The sequence below is a fragment of the Triturus cristatus genome, chromosome 4_1, assembly GCF_964204655.1.
Source record: "Triturus cristatus chromosome 4_1, aTriCri1.1, whole genome shotgun sequence".
NCBI lineage: Eukaryota > Metazoa > Chordata > Amphibia > Caudata > Salamandridae > Triturus > Triturus cristatus.
Genome location: NC_140585.1, coordinates 804,628,673 through 804,652,213, shown reverse-complemented (window position 1 = coordinate 804,652,213; position 23,541 = coordinate 804,628,673). Strand labels below are relative to the sequence as shown.

Sequence of the window (23,541 nt, the reverse complement as noted above, 5' to 3'; positions counted from 1 at the left end):
TGGAGGCCCATCCGCTTGTCACTGAATGTCTTCCAGCCGTTCATCAAGGGAAGGCTGGTACCAGAATCACCTCCATGTGGTAGAGCAACAAACATAGCTAGGTGGGGTCATGGACCCTGTGCCAAGAGGCCTTATGCCTCTGGAAATGGCTGTACTGCCAAGGGGTCTTCCTGGTGGTGAAGCACCTGATAGGCTCTTTGAACACGAGGGCATATGAAATGCCAGTGTGAGTTGGAGTTTCCAAGGCATCTTGCTTGGGACTCTTTCCGCCTCGGGTGGCACTCAAGACCCCTGAATGCCTTCCTGCCGATATCACTTCTGCCCTGAGTTCTCAAGAAGATCAAAAACAATCGGCCCCAAGTTTTCTTACTGGTTCTGGACTGGGCACACAGAGTATGGTATGTAGAACTCCTGGACTTGAGCATTTGTCCTCCGATCAGGCTCCCCTGCAGGAGGATCAGCTGTCGCAGCTAAAAGACTAGATTCTCTACCCAGGCCTTCACAATTTCCATTTTAATACATGGAGATTGAGCGGTACCAGCTGAATTCCTTCAATCACCCTCTGGAGGTAGTGGATGTTATATTGGTAGCCAGGCGTCCCTTGACAAAGACTGTATAGACCTGTCACTGGGACAGGTTTGTGGTTTGGAATGGCGCACACCAAATCGACCACCTCCAGGTCCAATTGTCTGATGTCCTTTTGGATGTTCTGTCTCTCGCTGGGCAAGGCCTTGATTTGGGCACGGCTAAAGGTTATCTTTCGCCCGTTCTGTCCTTCCTGTGATTGTCTGATCAACCTTCCTTGTTTAAGGTCACCGGTTGTGGTGAGGTTTTTGCAAGGGTTGCTGCATCTTTTTCTTCCTTCTCTTCACCTTTTTAGACCAATGGGACCTCAATCTCATCCTTATTTATTTGATATGTACTCCATTTGAGCCGCTTCAGAGCTGTTCCCTACAACTCCTCACCATCTAAAGTGTTCCTGATTGCCATAATCTCAGCATGGTTTGTGAGTGAGCTTCAGGGTCTGTGTGTTCATCTACCATACACCACCACCTTCCCCAAACTGGGACATCATTTGAGCTGAAAGTTGTGATGCCGTTCCACATCCATCAAATATCACCCTGCCGGTGTTCTATGCTCTTCCTCACCCTTCTAAGGAGTAAGAGGGACCCCATCTCTTGGACCACAAATGAGAGCTCACTTTCTACTTCGATCGTACCAAAGACCACCGAGTGGATAACCAGCTTTTCGTGGGGTTCGCCAGAGTGAAAAAAGGCAAGGCTGTCGACATGAGTACCATCTCCCACTGAATAGTGTTCTGCATTAAGATCTGGTATGCATTGGCTAAAAAGTAGCCCCTGTAAGGACTTCATGCTCTCTCTACTAGGGCCATAGCAGTTACTACTGTGCTAGCACACAGTCCCTGTCCTAGACACATGCCATCCTGCTATGCGAGCATCCCTCCATACATTCACAAAGCACTACTGCCTGGACAGCCAGGTCCGCTGAAAAAGACACTTTGCTTGCTTGGTCCTGCAGGACTTTCTGGTTTAAGTCCATTCACAGACCACCTCCAATTTGGTACTCTTTGTTATCTATTCAAAACGTGAGGAATTTGCAGCTAGAAGTCTCCATGAGAAGAAAAGGTTACTTAGCTTCAGGAACACTCTTCCTGGCAGAGACTCTATTTAGCCGCAGATTCCTCACCGACCCTTGCATCCTCCACTTTATTTGATTGGACTCTAACCATTAATAACATCCCAAGTCTAGGAATCTGCGCACTGGTCTTTAAATTTGCTTTTTGGGCTCCACGAATGGGAGAGCGAACCGTCTTGAAAGCAATTAAAATCGGCCTGCAGGAGTTGCACCTATATAAGCCCTGCACGCCGCTTTCAGAGCAAAACTGCGTCAGTGAAGAGCCGCATGGCAGCAGCTTCTGGAGCATAGAGGTGCTATGGAAAGGTTTACTGATCTAGTCTGACGCCTGGGGAATATTCAAAAGGTGAGGAATCCACCGCTGTATAGTCTCTACCAGAAAGAGAGTTACTGAAGGCAAATAAATTGTTTAGCTTTGCAGGAAGTTCCGAAAAGCTGTCATGCTTCCATGTAGGGGAGCTGCCCTTGCAGATTTCAAGTAAGTAGCAGAGGTGCCACGCACTTTGCACCCTATTGAATCCAAGTGTTTGCAGTTGAAAAAAGAGAAGTGGCATAACAGAAACCTGGTGAGGCTCATTCTGAGAAACAGAAGATCTTGCTAAGGTGCTCGCAACTTCTTTACAAGATGGGCTGGGACTGCCTTAGATGATGTAGGAGTAAGGAAAATTTTAATAGCCGGTTCCAGAAGGCCTGAAAATAAAGGTAGCCTGGGATAATATGCAGATTTATGTTGCCTAGTCTCAAAAACAACTGAAGAGTTCACTGGTGGTGTTGGCATGGTTCTATTTAGTTTAGCTACCCCTCTGACTAGGACTTCAAGCAATATATTGTTTCCTATTGTATCTACGCTAACCGGAGGCAAGTCTGACAAAGATGCCTTCCTATGAGTATGAGAGTCTTGAGGAGAGCAGGATCTGTGCGAAGTGCACCTGCAAAGATTACAGTGATCCCGGGTGTAATTCAACTTTTACAAGAATATCTTCTTGATGATAAATGGGCTGACCTGCTCTGGCAGATCCTTCTTTCTCCCCTTCAATCCACTTCTGATTGCGTGTTTCACGTGTTCCAGCCCTACAAATCTCATGTGCCCGACATTCCTATCCTCTTTATCATCAGCAGCACCTTGGTCTCAGACCCTCACCATGTTTCCTCCATACTTTACTTTTCTTGTTTTTGTAGCAGATCAGACTTGTTGATATCTCTGCTGCTAAAATGATCCTTTTGTATGGTCAGGATGTATTGTTGCTCTTCGTTGTAAAATTCAATGAAAAAGCTTGATTAAAAAAAAATGAATTGTCTGACCTCTACATATGAGAAGAATAATATCTTTTCAATTGAGGAGTATCACCTGCAACATTGTGTACTGGTGGAACCACAACACCACTCGTGGGAATCTTTGCAAGAGGATCAGATCTTGAAAGTGGGGGTGTAACCACTACCTGCGAAGGTGTAGTCTGTGGAGTGGTAGTACACCCCTTTGGAGATATTACAGAGAGCTTTAGTAAAGAGTGTATTTGTGAAGGAGGCAAATCAGAGAGTACTATATCTGGTTGGAAAGTAAGCCCTCCGATACTCTGAATCAGAAATTGGCGGCAGCCATCTGGATTTGAGTTCCCTTATACATAAAACAGATGCATTCAGAGATCTGCTCAGCATAATGTGCTTCGACTTTGCAGGCCTTAACTACAAGAAAGAAGTCAAGTGCCTTGAGGTTTAACCAGCCCTTAACAGCAAACAATTTATGTAGCCAACGAGATACCTACAGTTTGTCATTACATATCTGGCTTTCTGGTGAAGTGGAATATCTGATTATTTCTGAAAACACAGAGAAGAGGTTTAATGTCTTAAATATATTGTAGCCGTTCCGTGTAACACTTCAATTATAACAATGGCTGCCTTTACCTGTAGTTACACTTTGAACTCTTGATGTATGTAATATGAATTTCTGGATAGGACTTCTGTGACCTAAAATATACAGCTTGAATCCATATTGTATTGCCTTGCTGACTACAGTAATTACTGTCCTTGAATTATCAGTACCTTAAACACAATATGCAGGTATCATAAACATGTTGGGATCCTATTTGTTAACTTCATATGATACTTAGCCAAATGCATTGAGAAACAATAGTTCAGAAATCCTTTTGAGAACATTGAAATCAGTTTTTTGTTTCTTGTTTATATCTCCGAATGTAAATGTTCAGAGTCACTTCTTTAATATGATTGCATCCTTAGAATACTTCTCGGAACTTAGTGACCCGTTTCAGAATGCAAGTCATCTGTGGAAACAACTCTCTTCAAGTTGTTAGGGGTTTCATTTGGCAAGATCCCTGCTACAGCAACGGAACATCACAATTGCCTAGCAAGAATTCCATGGAGCATAAGGAAACTTATACTGAACATAAAAAATGACCACCCCTACTTCCAAATGATGCAGGAGTTTAGGTATCGTGGGCAATGTAGTTTGTGCTCTATGCCGTCATGAAGTGGTCCTTCAAAGCTGCAAATCCTTCCACCAACTCTTCTTCTTGGTCTCACCGTTCTGCATGCTCTTTTTATCAGTCAGATTAGCTGCCTTCATTATACGCTAAAATGGAATGTCTGAGCTGTCTGGATGCCCAGAGAGCTAGGCAGTCCCTAGTAAATGTGAGTGGTCGGGTGAATGTAGACTTGCGGGTGTTGTTCATTTTTATCCAGCTATGAATCCCTACCATTTTGTGTGGGGAAATATGGTTTGAGACCCAATGAATATCATTTCATATGATCCTTTCAGTGCAGGCATGTGTTCTGTGATTCACAAAGTAGAGACCTATGTTCCAGTGACTGAAACACATTCTGGAGTTAGATCACCAGCAGGATGAGGGCAAACCTTCTGGAGGGTCTGAGTCCATTACAAATCTTTCTGTGTTTATTAAAGACCAAAGAACATCAGTGGCCCAAGTGAAGTGCTAAGCCTACAAAAATATTTTACAAAACAAGTTCCGTTATAATATTTGTGAAAATCCTTTATTGCAATATACATAATATCCGAAACGATCCTAGGCCTAAGAACCGGATATTCATTTTTAAGTTGGTAGTAGTGGCATAGATATTAATAGCAAAACATTGTTAAAACCTTTCTCTCCCAACAAAGAATGGCTGGTGTAAAATTTGAAGGCACTGGAGATACTTTCAATTCAAATTATCCATGACCAAGATACTTTTCGGTGACTCAAAGCCACTATTGCCTTACCTGGAAAAGCACTGCAAAGGCTCAGAGCACGGTATCTTTTTGATTACCTGACTGATCACCTTCGAAGTAGGATACAGAGGGCCAACCGAGACCGAAACATGGGGATGATATAATCACACTCCTATGTCTGTGGCATGCTTTGTCATAGATTGGAAATGTAAAAGGGAAAGAGAATTTTTGCATTTGTTGCTTTTTAGGTCTCGGCTGGCGATAGCAGCGCGCATGCTCTGGTCTCTGCATTCAAGAGCTTCTTGAAATCAATACGGTTGAGGAAGGGGACTTGAAGCCCCGCCCCCTCTTCCCAATGGCTCGCCTCATAGCTTAGTCTAAACGCTGGCATTCTTTTGTTAAGGAGGCTTTTTAGTCCCTCCTTGTTGCCTCCCTGTCCACTTTTGGCCCCGTCTACCGGGACTGGATCTTTTACTGGCGGCAATACACACACTCCTTTAATTATTAGCTAGGCACTTTCTTCCCCCATTCGTGTAATGTGTTCCAATAACAATCAGACGCGCTTGTTGCCCTCGGGGTGAAAAAAAAAAGCTTACCTCTGTAGCAGTGCCACTCGTCACTGCTTTTGAGGTAACTTCAAGGAGACTCTTTATAATTCTTTCAGTCTCATCATTTCAGAACGGAAGCATTTTCAATGTTATATACAAGGAAGCCGTAGGTGTTGCTGATTTATCTGACACAAACAACAACCATTGGCAAAGCCAATAGGCCTGGCTTGCTGTAGGTGTAATGTTACTTGCTTTATCAGTATTATATATCTGTATGCAAGGACAGAGGCAGCAAAATACAAGTTGTCGTACACGACCACCAGCAAGGCTTAGTTTAATGGCGCCGTGCGTCTTAATCTCCATGTCTGTCCAGCTGCAGGGTTGACTGTGGCGTTGCAACCAGATCTGCAGAATTTGGAATTTGAGAACCATAATTGAATCTCGGCGTGCTCAAAATCCTGTGATTCTGGGCACATCACTTCTCCCCGTGCCTCAAAACATGAATGTGATCTTGTGTAATTTAACCAGAGCTCATGCACAGTGATCTAATATCTTTGTGGGGAGTTAGCGCTATATAAAACTACAATAAACGCTACTCCATCATGGTTTTACTTTTGTTTTCATCTTGTTGGTTGGCCTGCTGAGGTTGCCTTCCTTGCTGGCTAATCTTGCTTGTAGTAGTGTGCGCAGAGCTCTGGGCCTCTGTGTAAACTGACCTGCACCAAAACTGACTCGGTGTCGCCGTTAGTTGTCCCAGTCCCCCACAGATGCAGGGGCACAGCTGGCTAGGACACGCTTTTACTGCCAGTGTTGTGTGTGTGCTGCGTGATCACGTGTGCGTCAGGAGCTGTTGTCCCTGCTGGGTTCCATTCTCCTACAGGTGGGAGCCAGGGCTTTAAGTGGGCCGGGTCCTGCCGGTGCTCTGCACTGGCAGTTCTATAAAGCAGTTGCCAAACCGGATCTCTATCGGGCTCTCCATTTTTGGCCTCGAGGTGAAAAAACAAATCTTACCTCTGCAGCAGTGCCACTCGTCACTGCTTTTGAGGTAACTTCAAAGAGACTCGTTATAGTTCTTTCAGCCTCATCATTTCAGAACGGAAGCATTTTCAATGTTCTATACAAGGAAGCCGTAATTGTTGCTGATTTATCTTACACAAACTACAACGATTGGCAAAGCCAATAGCCCTGGCTTGCTGTAGGTGGAATGTTACTTGCTTTATCAGTTTTATATATCTGTATGCAATGACAGAAGCAGCAAAATACAAGTTGTACACGACCACCAGCAAGGCTCTGTTTAATGGCACTGTGGGTCTTAATCTCCATGTCTGTCCAGCTGCAGGGTTGACTGTGGCGTTACAACCAGAACTGCAGAATTTGGAATTTGAGAACCATGATTGAATCTCGGTGTGCTAAAAATCCTGTGATTCTGGGCACCTCACTTCTCCCCGTGCCTCAAAACATGAATGTGATCTTGTGTAATTTAACCGGTGCTCATGCACAGTGATCCAATATCTTTGTGTGGAGTTCACGCTAAATATAACTGCAATAAACACTACTCCTTCATGGTTTTACATTTGTTTTCATCTTGTTACTGAGAGGAGTAGAGCGAAATGCTGGGCATGGGCGGCCTGCTGTGTCACTACTTTTCAACCTCCTAGTACTTGGGCCGGCTCCTCAGGCGTCTCTCCCGGCCCCAGCTGCACGAAAAACCTCTTGTGTGCCTGCGCAAGTAGCCGCTCTTCCTCACACTTTTCAGGTTACTGCTGCTGCACTTTGACTCCAGGGAGCACTTCAGCTGCATGCTGCATATCCTTGCTGCCCCCCTGCTACCCCACTGCCGGAGTCTTTAATGGTGCACTCGTTTGTGCCCCCGACCGAGGCTAACAGAAGGCGCCTTGGCACCAGCACTGCAGCGGTTCGTATTACTCGAAAGCGTTTGCCTCGAGGTTAACTGCAAACGTGAAGCACTCTACAAAATCTCACCACGCTGTTTATTTGCAGTCTGCACCCATTATTGTGTGCCACTGTGCTTGTGCATATTAACAAAGCAGTGCTTTCTTTAGCTACATAAATAAAAACATTCAGATTTTGAAAAGCAACGGTCACTTTATTTTCAGGTGCCATTTACGGGTGCTTTTTGTTGTACATGTTTTGTGTTTAATGCACTATTCATTTATTTAACCCGTTAACCGCAGCGTAAAATCCGCCGCGGTGCGGGTGAAATCTTGCGCGGGCGGGGCCGGTCGGCCAACGGACGTGCACAGCACTACGGAGGTAGTGCTCGCGACGGCCATTGGCCGACGCACACATCTAAGGGTTTATAGCCTGTAAGATTTATTGCTCAATGTTTCTCATTTTTGTGCTGGAATGAGGGGAAAATTACTTAATTGGCGTTAGTTCAACACCGATGCGCAGCGGCAGGGCTGTTTCAGAGGTCTCCCTTCTGTTGCTCTTCCCCCCACATCTGTGCTTTTATGGCTTTCTCGCCAGTGTGCCTCTCTGCTCCGTGCACTTTCCCCACATTACGGACCTGGCATGCTGTCCTGCTCCTCTGGATTCTTTCTGCTCTGACACACTTTTCACACACAACAGATATTTATTTTCTCACAAGAGCACCCTGCCGAGCTGGGCCTCTTTGCTTCGCTAGGTGGCTCTTTTCCATAAATGAGCTCCCTGCCGAGATTTATGGCTGCATCCGCTACTCCACCCTCCTACAGTGAGCCATTAGACTTCACATGTAATGTCACCAGGGCAGTGTCATAAACCCAGCACACTAGCAGATCAAGACTTTGTATTTAGATTTCTGTGCACTTTGTATGTCTGAGTTCTAATCCTATTTCAGGAAACATGTTTAGAGTTTGCATTTTTAAACATTTGAAATGCTGCTGAAGCTTTATTCATTAAATCTGCATTCGCCACCTAAATTATGTTTAAAAAGTTATTTCTATTCCAAGTCATGGGCAAGGGATGGTTTAAAGTGCTGCATCCAAATTGTAATATCACCTGAATCCCTTCATTTAAGTACTCTTTCTGCAGCATCTCCAGGATCTGTGTTTATTTATTTTTTGGAAATGTTGTGGCGGTTTCTGTCTGGTAACTTTGCATCCAACAGCTTACTCAGGCTAAAACAGGCCCTGCAAACACATATAATTTTGACAGTCCTCCTGCAGCTGTTTTTACTGTTATTCATAAAGGATAATAAAGTACATTCAATATAGCCTTTGCATATACGTGCACATTAATCATTGCCACCTAATTACACTCTACTAAATACACTCCACACCATGCCACATAATTCCCATCAGCATAATTTCACTCAAAATACCACACAGTTCCACGCCACGCAATTCAGGTCCACACATTTCCATTCTGCACCACATAATTCCACAACAAATCACATAATTCAAATCAACACACTTACACAACAAATGCACCTAATCCACACCTCAAAATTCAACAGCTCACCACATAATTAAATTCCACTCCATACCACGCCACAAGACAAAATACCAATTCACATATTTACACTCCATACCACTCAATCCCATTCTACATAATTCCAGCTAATTTAATACCACATAATTACTATCCACATAATTTCACTACACAAATACACACACGCACTATTCCACTCCACACAGTTCCACAACTAACAAGTGCAGTCCAATCCATATAATTAAATTCCACACTACATACATCCACTCCATAAACAAAAGACATTGTCATTTACAACACCATTAACTCCAACTTTCACTAATCGAAGACCAATTGCATTGCAAATGCTTGTGTTATTGTACTTTGAGGCAGATCTGCTCAACTGTATCTCTTGGGGCTCTACAAACAAATTTGGTGATGAAGAGTAAATTGTATTTTTCTTGACAACTTTTTAATTAAAAAGTTCTTCTCTTTAATTGTTGTAATTCCCATAGTTGAAAAAACAAGCATTTGCAATGCAATAGGTCTCGCATTTCGCAAGTTTGAGCTATTGGCAAGTGGGCTGCTGGATGCTGTTGGCGATGCTGTTGCGGTTGATCATAAGAACTTGCAGGAGACACATGTGAACTCTCGTTCAACGTTGTGTGGTGCAGTGTGGCAGCAGTGCGTTGAGTGGCAGCCAGGCCTGAAAGCACAGAGGAGTGCAGCTCGGTAGCTGGGCTTGGGACAGAACCAGGGTCCCTGGTGCTGGACACGGTGCAGGTGCAGATAGGCGCAGCTGTGCCTGCTGCACGCATCCTTTCATCATCCGTTTTGCAGCTGCCATTAAGTCGTTTGTGGAAAAAAGGAGGGGTGCAGGGTGCCGTGGGCGGGAAACGGAAACCAGTTATGTCACTTCCTGTACGATGGATGATCGTAAATCCAGTGACGTCCCTTTCTGTGCAGATGGTTGATAGGAAATGAAGTTCTCTTTGTAGGTTTCTTCTACTGCTTAGATATAAGCCCTCATTTATTTCCCATGCTTGCAGTGTAATACAGCAGGTTAAACATTCACACTACACATATTGCCAGCGCACCTTTGTGCATGACGGCGTTTACATGCATGAACACATTGAAGCTTGGTACAATCAGACTACAGCATTAGTTCTGTATTGAAGAGATAAAAGTTGGAGAGATTGCGGCTCTTCTCGAGAGTACATATGGAAAAATAAACTTTTTTCAAAGCCTGCGTTCTGTGCGTGTTCATCTTGAGTAACACAGATGCAGGCCATGGAACTGCTAAGCTCGGTGTTTCATTATTGCAAAATATCCTAGTTAAGGATTGACTGAAAACTGGTAAATATAAAACTTTGCATCACTTTGCAATTAACACGAAGGTGTGTTATTACCATGAGTGCTTAGCACTGTACCTGTGAGCGTTCCATCACTGCTTGGCGCTGCACTATAATGGCATTCTTGTAAAAAAAACATCTCTGGAGTAAAAATCTTTCACAACCGGACACATAATTTGACAGTTTATTTTCCCCTTCTTACTGCCATACTCCCATTGGTGCACTGTAGTCACCAGCAATCCACTTTCGTCCTCATGAGAGGGAAGGATGGTAGCCGTTTCACCAACTCTCTGAGGAATACGGCTGGGTTTGGCAGGTACCATGCATGCCGTCGCAAAAAAAAGAAAAAGCATTACAAATGCAATAGGTCTCGCCTTTCATTAAGTTAAAGCCATTTGCTTTGCTATACAATACCATTAGCAAAGCAAATGGCTTTAACTTAATCAAAGGCGAGACCTATTGCATTTTCAATGCTTGTTTTTAGTGATGTCACAACAAATTTGGTTACATGAACCCCTAGCTTAAGTTGGGGTATGAGATCGAGAACCGATTATATTTCAAAAGTTACTGAAATAGCGTTGAATGCAATGGCTGTCTTCTTGCACTGTGTAGTTAAGTTTGGAAAAAACTGAAGACTTATCTAAAATATAATTGTAGCTTTGACGTTGTACCTTGGTCATAATTCATGATAATTGCTTATTCAGTAGAACAGTAAATACCAATCTGTGAAGAAAGGCTGAATCCATGCCATATTAATAATTAATCAGTGAGCAGAAGCTCGTGATATGTAGTTCTTGCACTTTCTGGCATATGCTGTAGTTTGTCATTGTCTATATTTATAGATCTGATGATGTGACGTTTGTTTCCATTCCATGCTTTCTCTCATGCTCTAGGACAGTTTTCCTTGCCAATAGACAAGCGTCAGCTGTATGAGTTTGACATCAAGGTTCCATTACTTGTGCGAGGGCCTGGCGTCAAAAAGAACCAAACAAGCGAGGTAGGATAACTGATGACAGGGTTACTATTTTTATAACTATGTTCTCGATTGACATATTATCGAAATGTCAGTTTTAAATGTCAGCTTGGCTGTATTCCGCTTCAATTGGGATTTGGGGACTCATTGTACAAAAACACGCCAATAAGTGTATTTCTATGCATCTTGCAATGTATTCTTTAGTGTTTTATTGTTTTTTTAAACATTTAGGGCCTTATGTAGGTGGGCTTGCATTTACCACTTCATAAATACCGAATCATACCGATTCGGTATTTATGAAGTGGTAAATGCAATGTAGGTAATGAGTCGGTAAATATTACCGATTCGGAAAAATTCGGTAATTACCGAATCGGTATTTACCGATTCGGTAATGAGGCATACCTTCCCATTGATGGGAAGGTATGCCTCATTACCGAATCGGTAAATACCGATTCGGTAATGGGGGAGCACATGCAAGGGTGGCAGGGTGTCACATTGACACCCTGTTGCACCCCTGATTTGGCCATGTGTGCACATGTGGCGCACATACATGCCCTAAGGGCATGTATGTCTGCCACATTGCACACTTAAACGTGCACAAAAATGCTTTTTGTCACCTATTCGTCATTTACCACCAACCTTTAGTTGGTGGTAAATAACGAATCCCCACACCCACCACACACTCCCCCTACATCTCATTTCATGATTCGGTATTTACCGAATCGGTAAATTTACCGAATCGGTAATATTACCGATTCGGTAAATACCGAATCATGAAATTCTCCCCCTACATCTCAAAAGCCAAAATACCGGTCGGTAACGGTATAATTACCGAAAATCGGCCGTTACCGACCGGTATTTGGCTTCCTACATGAGGCCCTTAGTAAGACTGATGGTTCTGATTCACGAAGCCAATTTAGAGAGCAAGTCAGATTCACACAAGCAGTTGCTGGATTTTTGACTGTAGCAAAGATACAAAGGGTCCTTGCAGTTGGAAACCCTTTACTCGTGCTACCTCTTGATGGTGTAATATTTAGGGGGAGTTAATCCCTTGCACAGGGTTGGGGAGTGGGTTTTCAAGGAGTGGTTTTTCTTGAAAATGTCCACATACATGAGAATATGTGATCATTTGCAGCTTCTTTCAGTCTCTTTCCCATCCTGGGAATGGCTAGACATTTACTCATGGCAAGGGCACAAGTGAATCCCTAAAGGGTGGATATAAAACTCCCGAGAGCCCTGGATATGCAGCTTCTTAATGAGGAAGAACATTTTCCTGTGTAAAAAATTAAATGGTGTTATTGAGCAAATGCGCTGGCATTTCAGTTTGAATAATTGTACCCTATGCACAAGTACCCACTTGGTGAAATTGTGCACCGTGTACCCCAGAGGAAATGCCAATGCCCTAGTAAAGTGGCATTATAGTATGTGGAAATTCGTCTCTGGCTCAGTTTTCTAGGAATAACCTGGCACAACTATGACTATGAGAAAGTCCTAAAATTACACACATGCTAAATTGTCGACCTGTGGGTGCACTTAAAGTTTTGTTTATGGTTAAGCACACATACACCCCCTACTAGCCCAAGTTCAATATACAATGCACACATTTTCAGGCCTATTGGAGCTATGTTAAACTATGTGCCTGTGCAAAACTGTATTCATTCTTTAATTTTGCTTGAAAATGCTTCTCTGTTGTATGGCAACTAATGTTTCCCCCATCCCCCATCAGATGCTTGTTGCAAACATCGATTTGGGGCCTACCATTCTTGATATTGCTGGCTACGACCTAAATAAGACTAAGATGGATGGGGTGTCCTTTTTACCTCTCTTGGTAAGTTTTCCACTTGTTGGTGAACCTTTCTGGATCAGTCCTCACATCCCTTGCGTTTCTTGAATTTGAAAAAAATTATCATGCTCTCACAGTATTTAAGACTTTTATGACCGGACTATTGACATTCTAAGGATGCAGTCAATAGATGGGTTGCAAGATGGCTATAACCAGCTTTTTATTATTTCCTCTCATTGATGGCAAGACCTAATGTTCATGTCACCCGATTATTGATGTTCATCTAGTCCTGTTTACGCCACTGAGAAAAGTGCATCTAATATAATGAACATTGTCTTGCAGCTGTTTGTAAAATCCTCATACTATAGCCAAGGATGGAGATGGTATTATTTTGCTTAGAATTGTCCCTTCCAATAAGCCTGCCTTATTGTCAGTCTTATTAGGATTTGCCTTTCATCACTCATACTCTAATGTGACCCTCTCAAATGTGGCCCCATACAGAGGCATTGGTGCAGTTTAGTGCAGAGCTGAGACCTCCATAGCTGCCCTACTTAGTTAGTGACCCTAATTGACTGGGCACCCACCACCACCAATGCTAGACTCTCAGAAGAGTTAAGCATTTCTTAGCACACCTTCCTGTCATATTTAATATGTTTGTACTTTGTTCCTGCACCACACACTCCTGTGCACTATATTGAATATCTATATTAATAGTGACAGGCCCCATTGTGAAATAATAGTAATTTATGGTTGAAACCTTTCATTAGTTCTAGTTTTACCTGAGCCTGCCTGTTCACACAGAAAGCTAAGCATACTCTACACATGCTAGTGGTGGTTCTACCAAAAATGTTATGGGGAAGATGTATGAGGAAAAATGTATCCTTAGGCTTCCCTCTGTTGACCAGTTGAGCTAGAGTTAACAGTCCTTATCTGCTTACAAATGGTGGTTACCCTGCTTTAGCTTAAAATTATTTTGGCATTGTTGGGTCTTTTGCCATAATAATTTTTTGCTCTTATTTTTCCATAACCTACCCAGAATATGTTTGAGTGAAATCCTAAGCAGTGTAGGTTTGTGCTTCCAGTAGTCTAGAGAGAGCGATGTCAATATTTATTCTGAATATCCATTTTCTAGCCATTTACTGTACCTTGTGCAAACCATTGACATCCTGAGTTCCATAGCTGGATCTTCAATTAGGTCTTTGCATCAACCATAGGTATCCTGTAATTCTTTACAATTTGACTTGGGCGAGTTATAGGCATCCATCACATCTCCAGTGTGCTTATAGCAAATATATGCTTGTAACTCCTGGACCTCCATCTGCAAATCTTGGTGCCTTCCTCATGCATTTCTGCTGTTTCAATCTTTGGGACTGCCTCAAACCTAAAGGAATGCGTATCATACTTCCCATGTTTTTGCTCACTTTAATGTTGCACCATTTTCATGATCTTGTAGAATTGATAAGACGGTGGAAACTCATTCACATGTACTAACAACACTGCTCTTTTGCTTAATTGTTTTGTATTGATATTTGTACAGACTTTCTTATTCCTTGTGAGGCCCAAACACTTTCTGGGTTGACCAGTGGCATAATGATAATTGAGGGGGCCCCCCTGCAAGGTACGTGGAGGGGCCCCCTCCGGACTCCTATCAGGAGCTCTCTGGCCGAAGTGCAGTGCTGAGGGTGCCCCCTGGAGCTTGCCCCCCCCCCGCACTGCAGGGGATGCGGGGGCCTGTGTTATGCCCCTGGGGTTGTCCTGTTTTAATGTGTAGGCAGCACTTGATACCCTTTGTGAGGTCATGCACTTATATTTGCATCCCGTTCCTTCGTGTGTTTCCGAGAGCATGGTTGAAAGGCTGTTGTGTAGTATTGCCTCTATGGGACATGTTGGACGAGGTGTGTGATATTGAAGACTTGGAATTAGCAACATCAGATGAAGCAGACTTCTACTAAGCATGGGTTGTTGCAGAGTCTGAGACAATAGACACAGTCATGCATGCAAGCATTTACCACTTTACGGAGGATAATATAGTGAAAAAAAACTTTGATACTGCTGAATGGACGATAAATCTTAGGATAACATCAAATTCCTTATCCCACTGGAGACACTGTTGGGTTGCTCAGGAGTATTATCTTGAGTCCACCCAAGCATAACAGAGGACCAATCCTACTGCATGCACTGTTAATCAAACTGTGAATATTCCATGGATTACACGTAGCAGTGAGAGAGGACCAGCCCATTCGAGGCGCTTTTACATAACCAGAGAGCAATACAAGGGGTTCCACCCAGACATACAGAGGGCCAATCCCACTGCAAGTGCTGTTAAGCCATTAGGGAGCATTATATGGGTTCCACTCAACAATGACAGAGGAACATTATTAAGCAGAATGTTGGCGAAGGTCACCTGAGTGCACCATACAAGCTGCTATGCTTTATCCCTGGAAAGGGATTGCGAGTAGAATGCGGTAAATGGTGATAGGAGGAAACCTTCAACAAAAACAAGGTGATTGGAGGTGCAAACGGACACACCATCAGGTCCAAACACACTTACGCTCAGCTGCTGGGTCAGAAACCAGACTGTGCACATATGCCGGTACATTTTAAACATTCAGCCAATATTAATGACATTAAAAGTAAAAGCCTGCTCTGAAGAGTGACATAATTGTCTAACTGGCTTATCCTCTTTAAGCTTCTCCGATTCCAATTCCACATGCACAAAGGAAAGCTCTTACCAACTTAAATCTTCTGATTGATACGTCTAATTGCAGATTTCTCACTTGGGCAATCTCCCAAGGTTCCAGGTTTAATCTGAAAACTCTTGCAATGACTCCTGTTCCCTAGTGCTCCACTGGACTTTGGATCAAAAGAGTAAATACTATGAGCAAAAGGGTCCTTTCATCTAGCCTGGTGCTTCGATCCTTGAATACTGTTTGTCTGCTTAGTCACTACACTCTATTTCTTTAGAACTTAGTGTGTGTGGTTTTACCAGCTTTGCCTCTAGATTTATGAAACTATTTCCTCGGACATTGCAAGACATCCAGGAAATGGCAAAATAAATGTTGTGGGCCGGCCGAAATACCATCGATTCTGTTGCTCGAGCTGTGGGGCACCAGTGTTATCACACTCCATGTTCGGATGCCTGGCACTGGGTATTCTGGGAAGTCCAGCCCTCTCTCCCAGACATGCTGTTTAATGGTTTTAGGTTGTTTGGAAAAAGGCAAATTCTGTGCTAGAACGCCTTAATGAAAGCAGAGTTGCCGCATGCTTTATGACGTACCTTTCCTACTCACCAATTCCTTCAGCAGTATTGGAAGGTTTGTGGATACTTGAGGAGCCTAGAGTGATTGAAATTATACCTGAGGCATAGTCAGGTACTTCCTGGTCCCAAAGGAAGGCTGGAGCCTCAAACTGTGGACCTCTGAGTATTGAACCTATTCCTCAAGAAGTTCACAATTATGACTCTTGCTCTGTTGTCTTTGGACCCCGAGGGCTAGATGGTGTACCTGAGTCCCCAGGACACATACTTTTAGGTGCTGATCCTGCAGGCCCACAGGAAGTAACTCCGCTTTGTCGTGGGGTTCAACCACTTCCTTTTCACTGTCCTGCCATTCACCTGACCTCAGCCCCTCTGGCCTTTAAGAAGGTTGTGGCAGTGGCTCATCTTCTCAGGCCGGGGATCCGCGTATTTCCATACCTTGAGTACTGGCTGTTGAAGATGGGTTTGCATCAGCTAGTTTTAGACCACCTTCAGGCAGTGGTGTTGTTGCTGCCTACCTTGGGATTTTCTTTCAAAAAGCTCAAGTCCCATCTTCTACCATCTAAGAGGCTTCCTTTTATTGGGCCATTCTCATTAAGCCCTATGTGCTTTCCATTGGCTCAGACTAGGGAACCTGCAGGCGAAGATCCCAATATTTTAAATAGGAGCTATTGTCTCAGACTTTTATGGTTCTGAGGATGCTTGCTCTTCTACCAACTTGCCTCCTTGTGGTGCTTCACACCCATTGGCACATTCAGGCCCTTCAATGGTACCTTTGTCTGCAGTGGGCCCAGCACTGATATTAACTTCCAGAGCAGATTTGTGCCTCTGACGTGTGGGTTTGGAGCCTTCATTGGTGGGTGATGTGCGGCAGACCATTACATCCTCCTCTGCAGGAGGTCTTGGTAGTAATGGATGTGTCCAGGTCATCTGGACAACCTGTTGATCAGAGGCCTTAGGTTCCACTAGAGCTCTACCATTGTTAGACATGGAATCATTGGCATGATTTTCCTCCTAAGCTTTTGCCTCCAGAACTCCTGTTTTTCTTACTTATTTTCTGCTGGCCTTAGGACTCTAGCACTGGTTAGCAGTGGCAAAGTATGCAAAGTACTTGTGCTCTCTCCTTAAAACATGTTAGATTGGCTTATATCCAATTGGTATATTTAATTGACTTGTAAGTCCCTAGTAAAGTGTCACTACCTGTGCTCAGGACCTGTAAATTAAATGCTAGTAGTGGGCCTGCAGCACTGATTGTGCCACTTACTTAAGTAGCACTTTAAACATGTCTCAGGCCTGCCATTGCATAGGATAATATTGGAGTTAACTTATTACATTAATAAGTGTAATTTCTAAATAGGAACGGGTAACCCGTTCATGTTTGGTGTCTCTGGAATTGTAATGAAAATCCTAACTTATGGTGAAGTCTGTTTTTAAATTAGAATTTGAAAATGCCACTTTTAGAAAGTTGACATTTTCTTTTTCATTTTTTTAAGTATATTTATTGACAGTTTAGTTAAAAATTGGTTCATATCATATTGGTGTACTGAAACTTCAATAGAGTAAATAAGCATCTCACTTCAGAGTATTTCCCACAGAGCTCCCATCCCATTCACCATATCAGCCGACATTTGTGAAGGGCCCAGATGGGCTTTACTGTGGCCCCAACAGCCCAGAAGAAACATAAATAATTACAAACATTGCCCCCTTAGGCGTTCCATGGGTGCCAGATTTTTGTTCTTTTTAGGGGGCAACCCCGTCCTTCATACATCACCCTCTCAGCAAACATACACCAATCCATGTTGCGCTTCCAGTCCCCCAACTGGGGCGGCTGCTCTGCCCTCCATTATCTTGCCATGTTACGTATGGTAACCTTCAGTCCAATGTCCACCATATTTGTGTCATGTGGTTTAGGTCCTTTGTACTCTAGATGTTAAGGAGACACCATTTTGCAGAGTCGGTCATTGAGCCCCCCATCACTTCACCAATACACGCCACCACCCCTGCCCAGAAATTTGTACTATACGGCAGCCCCCACAATATGTTAAAACGTGCCTGGTTGCCTACACACCCACACATACAACTCTCCATCATCACTCTACCCATCTTAAACAATGTAAATTGGGCGTAATCAGACCGATGTAGTATTTTTATTTGCAGCAATCGGAAACCCGACCATTTGGCCACCTCCCTCAGTGATGCCAAGTCCTCCGCCCAGTCATTATCCCACAACTCCTCGATGTCTTGGGTCCATCGCTTCCTCAAGTGTTGCAGTACATCGAATATGTTGTTGAGCAGCTTTTTATATGTCGGGGAGGTTGCTTTCCGAGACTTGCATTCATCTAAAAGGCAATCTTTTAGGGGCGAGGACTCTGGGAGCACCGTTCCCTTCGGCAATACCGCCCTAAGTGTATGATGTATCTGGATGTAGTGATAAACCTCAGCAGGGGCTACTTGATAGTCTCTTTGAAGGTCCGTCCAAGGTACGACATCCCAGTGAGCTCAAAGGTCTACTACTCTTGGGAGCCCAATTAAGTTCCCTTTATCAAATCCGGGCTGCATACCCAGGGTGTCCAACACTAAAGTATCCCATACGGGAGTAGCTTGTGTGATTTTACCCCGCCATCCCAAGGCTTTCAGAGTTGCATGCCAAAGGGTAACCATAGTGGCTGTCGAGCCAAGGAGGGATGGGTTCCCTGGGGCGCCAAAGATAGCCCTAAGGTTACCCTAAGGTTGCATAATGAATCTGTCCATACGTAATGCACGTTCCTCTTGGGGGTAGTCAGTGGGAGATAAACCCAACTGTTGATGGTGGTAAGTTGCACCACCCAATTGTATTTCTGAATGTCAGGCAGGGCTATCCCCCCATCATACCACCCCCTGGTGAGTTTGTGTAATCCAATCCTGGCTGGGCCCTCATCCCAGAGTAGTGTCCTAAGTTCCCCTGTCAGTGGCTTTTAAATATGAAGCATGCACCAGGAAGTGTGTGTTCTGCAGAACATATAAAAAACTGGGAAGGAACATAATTCTAAAAAGGGAAGCTCGGGCATTAAGAGACCAGGGCAGGGACCTCCAGTGCTCAACATCGCGCCTCAGCCTATCCAAGGGTGGTAAGAGTTTTTTGGTGCAAAATAGCTCGGTATCCATGGTGATATATTCGACCATATATCGGAACCCATTTGTGACTATTATCGCTTTGCAGTTCCGGGCAGTTGTGGCTCTCCGCTTCGGAGGAGATAGATTATCTATTTTTTCTAATTTATAGTATATCTTGAGTAACTGCCAAAGTTGTAAATGATCTACATGAGTTTAATGAGTGTATTAATAAGGTCTGGGACGTATAACAGGATGTCTTCCCCATACAATGATAATCTGTATTCCCAGTTGTCATGCCAGTATAGACTGTGGACCAGTGGGTCCTGTCTGATCCAGGCCGCCAAGGGCTCGAGTATAGGCGCACAAATCAACACTGACGGGGCAACCATGACAGGTGCACTCTGAAGGCGAAAACCCAGGACAGTATCTATTTACCCTCACGTGGGCCAATGGGCGCGTGTAGAGCAACCGCACCCATCTGATGAAGCATGTGCCAAAATCCAGTCTGGACAAGACCTTGAACATACAGGGCCATTCCACTGTGTCAAACGCCATTCTACATCAAGAGAGAGTACTAGGGCATTCTCCTGGAAGTTATTAGACCAACACAGTACACCATGGAGGCGTTGAAAGTTAAGGGTGATACTGCAGCATGGCATGAAGCCCGATTAGTCCTTGTGGACAAGAGTGGTGACAACCTTGAGCAAGCGGAAAGCCAACACCTTGGCCCGGATCTTGACCTCAGTGTTGAGGAGTGATATAGACTGGTATGAAGCACAGTCAACAGGTGGCTTCCCCTTTTTAGGTATGACAACGATGGTGCTAAACATTGGTCTCTGGGCAGTGATCCGAGATGCTGACATTCCTTTAAAATACGCAGCAACTAAGGGGCCAGTCTTGAGACCTTTGATTTATAGAGCTCGATTGGCCCACTGTTTGGGCCAAATGGCCTTGCCCAGAATAAGATCACATATTGCTTGTATTATCTTGGCTTCAGTTAACCCGTTTTATAACAGAGCCCTGTCAGACTGCTCAAGGGTCGGGAGGCCGATATCTAGGAGCTCCCTGGATTCCACCACCATGGCGGTTGCTTCCTGAGAGTATATCTGAATATATTAAGTGGCGAAGGTATTCGCTACCCCTTGTGGGTCACTCACTAGCGTTTCCGGGCCCGTCTGTACCACTGACACCCAGCGGCCTGTCTGTTCCCTTTTGTTCAACCAGGCTAGTTTGCCTGCTTTGTCACCAACCTCATAGAGGTGGTGTTGTGTTGCCCTATGACTGGCGTTGGCAGCCCTGTCTCAATATTATTTTTGCTTTAGCTGCAGAGCATGTTGGGTGTTGGTGGATTCTTGGGACAGAAGATCCCTCTCGAGTTCCTGCAATTCTCTTTCAACGGTCTTGAGTTTAGCTAATTTGTCTATTTTGTGGCCCACTATCAAGGAGAGGCCCTGCCCTTTAATGCGTGTCTTGTATGACTCCCATAGGGTCTTTGGTGAGTCAACAGAGGTCTCATTTGTTGACATTTTCTTGCCTTAGCCCTTGGTACCTACAGCGTGTCTCTGTGTCACATGACTGGGTTCAGCTGACAGTTGGGCGTTGTGTATTCCTCCTAGACAGCAACACTTATTGGGGAGTTTAGGTGTGACTGGATGGACCATCACTAGCAGGATGGGAGGGGGGAGCTTGGCCCAACCCCACTTGCACTTGAATAGTCTGTGCCCTGTCTCTACATAAAGGGCTGCATACCCCTGTAGTTAGTCTTGAGCCAGGGCCTGGAAGGCAGAGCACCTGTGCACTTTATATGCATGCCCCTAGAAGCTTATCCCCACTTCAGACGCACAACTGTGTATAAATACAGGACCTCAGACAGCAGCTCTTCAATACACTTCTGGACCTATGGATACTCCTCCAGGAACAAGGCCTACTATGCTGCTGAAAGGACTGCCCCTCTGTTGGACTGCTTCTCTGAAGGACTGCTGCCCTGCAGTGCCATCCTGTTGCCCTCTTGCTTGGATGAGAAGGACTGGACCTGCATCTCTTGAACTCAGAACCCAGAGTGACTCCAAGGGCTAGCTGACTGGCCTTCTGATCTGAAGTCTTAGGGACACACCAGGTTTCCAACAACCTTGCACCTACACCCAGTCCTTGACCCTTGGAAGTTAGTGTAACGTGCTCTGCCAGCCTCTGTGTATCCAGTGGAACCAATGTATCTCCTCTCCTGCGCCGTGCAAACCGAAGCAGAACAGCTGCATTGTGCTGCTGTGTGGATTGGACCCGTTGCAAAGACCCACATCGCAGCCCATCGGAATCGTCACTGCACGATGCATCCTCTGCGCAGGCCCTCCCAACCCACGTCGATGTCAGCCTCCACAACGGCGGACTCTGCATCGCAGCCTCGCAATTCCTTGGAACCAACGCATCACCCTGACTGCATACCGCATCCTTGATGCCAGACTTCGCCTCACAGGCCCGTCAACTGGATCTTAGGCGATGGCGCAGACCCTCGCATCAGAGCCTCACTGCATTTCGGAACAGATGCATCGCTTCAGCTGCGTGACGCATCTTCGACGTGGATCCTTGCAACTCCCCACAAACCAGGATTTAAGGTACTCTGTTTAAGTGGGCCTAACTGGGTCCCTGTAGCCGGCCCAACCTCCATTGCGGTTGGCCTCAAGTTGAGACTTAGTCCCGGTCCGGCACAACCAGATCTCCACAGTTGGCACTTTGTACTTTTTGGAACTATTTTCACTAAATTCTTTAAAACTGCATATCTCCGGTTCTATTCATTGGATTTTTGATCTTTTGGTCTCATTGTATTTATTGAAGAAAGCTCTATAATTATAACTTGATGTATGAACCTTTTTCTGTGGTGTTTCCATTTATTAACTGTTTGAAATATTGCACAAATAGTTTACACATTGCCTCTAAGCTAAGCCTGACAAGGATTGTGGTTGCTGCTTGACCAGGGATCACACTCCAGTCAACCAACAACTCATTTTCTTACAGCAATCACATCAGGCTTTTGTAGCTGCACACAAGCCTTCTGGTCCTCAAGGTTTTTCTGTTTTTCATTAAGGGCAGGTTGATCCAAATACTGACGGACAGCTCGACTGCAGTTTGGTACTTCAACAATCTAGGGCAGAATAGAGTCTCTAAGGCTCTAAGGCTTTGGTGCTGGCTGGACTTTTACTGATGATCTGTCACTTGGGGGATTTCTCTGCATCAAGGCAGATGAACTCAGCAGGCTTCACCTTGCTGATCATGTCTTCTGAAGGAAACAAAGAACGCCCTTGCAGACTGCATAAAAGCCAGCACAAACCGCAGCAAGGAGATCTTCGCATCATGAAGGAGTTCTCCAACCCCACAGCTGCCGAGAACTTCACCCCCTTGCGAGAACTTTGTGACACACTGGCGGACTTCTTCCATGACAAGATCTCAATCATCTACGAAACCTTCAAACCCCAACCCCCTGCTGCAAACAGCATTAGCCTGGTCACACCCACAAACACAAACCCTGGACACCTGTTCATCCAGTGGGTCCTGCTCACTACTCAAGCCACAATCTCCATCATGAACTGTCCCCACCACATCTTCAGCCTCGGAGCAAGAAGATTGATGACAAGCCCAAGAAAGTCTCGAACACCTCCATCACCTCGGCGTCCTTCCCTGAGGACTGGAAACACGCTGAAGTTAGTCTCCAGAAGAAACCATCCGCCGACCCAGCAGAACTGAAGAATTACCAGCACATCTTCCTGCTTTCCTTTCCAGGGAAGGTTCTCTAGAAGGAAGTCAACCAGCTACTCACCCAAACACCTGGAACACAACAACCTCCTGGACCTCTCTCAATCCAGATACCGAGCAAACCACAGCACTGAGACAGCCCTGAACACAGCCACCGACGACATCAGGACCCTCCTGGACCGTGGCAAAAAGCAACCCTCATCCTCCTAGACCTGTCAGTGGCCTCCGATGCCGTCCTCCTGATCAACAGACTCCACCACATTGGAATCCAGGGAGACGCCCTCAAATGGATTGCTTTGTACCTCACCGGAAGAACCCAGAGAATCGTCCCCCACCAATCACCTCGGAACATAAGCAGAACAGCTGTGGCGTCCCCCAAGGATTATCCTTCAGCCTCACCCTCGTCCACAGTATATGATCCACTGGCCAACACCGTCCGATCGCACGGACTCAACATCATCTCCTACACTGACGATTCCCAACTCATCCTCTCACTGTCAGAAGACCCCTCCACCACCAGAGCCAACTTCCACAGATGTAT

The 23,541-nt window shown here is 44.8% G+C and overlaps 1 protein-coding gene across 2 annotated transcripts in view; it reads left to right on the top strand.

The window, feature by feature from the left end:
* GNS (glucosamine (N-acetyl)-6-sulfatase) overlaps positions 1-23,541 on the top strand; it is a 250,164-nt gene that overhangs the window by 169,435 nt on the left and 57,188 nt on the right. For both annotated transcript variants that reach the window (XM_085653417.1, XM_085653416.1), the window contains exons 9-10: positions 11,045-11,148; positions 12,851-12,952. In XM_085653417.1, coding sequence (XP_085509543.1) covers positions 11,045-11,148; positions 12,851-12,952 — 206 coding nt within the window. The remainder of the gene's footprint in view (positions 1-11,044; positions 11,149-12,850; positions 12,953-23,541) is intronic.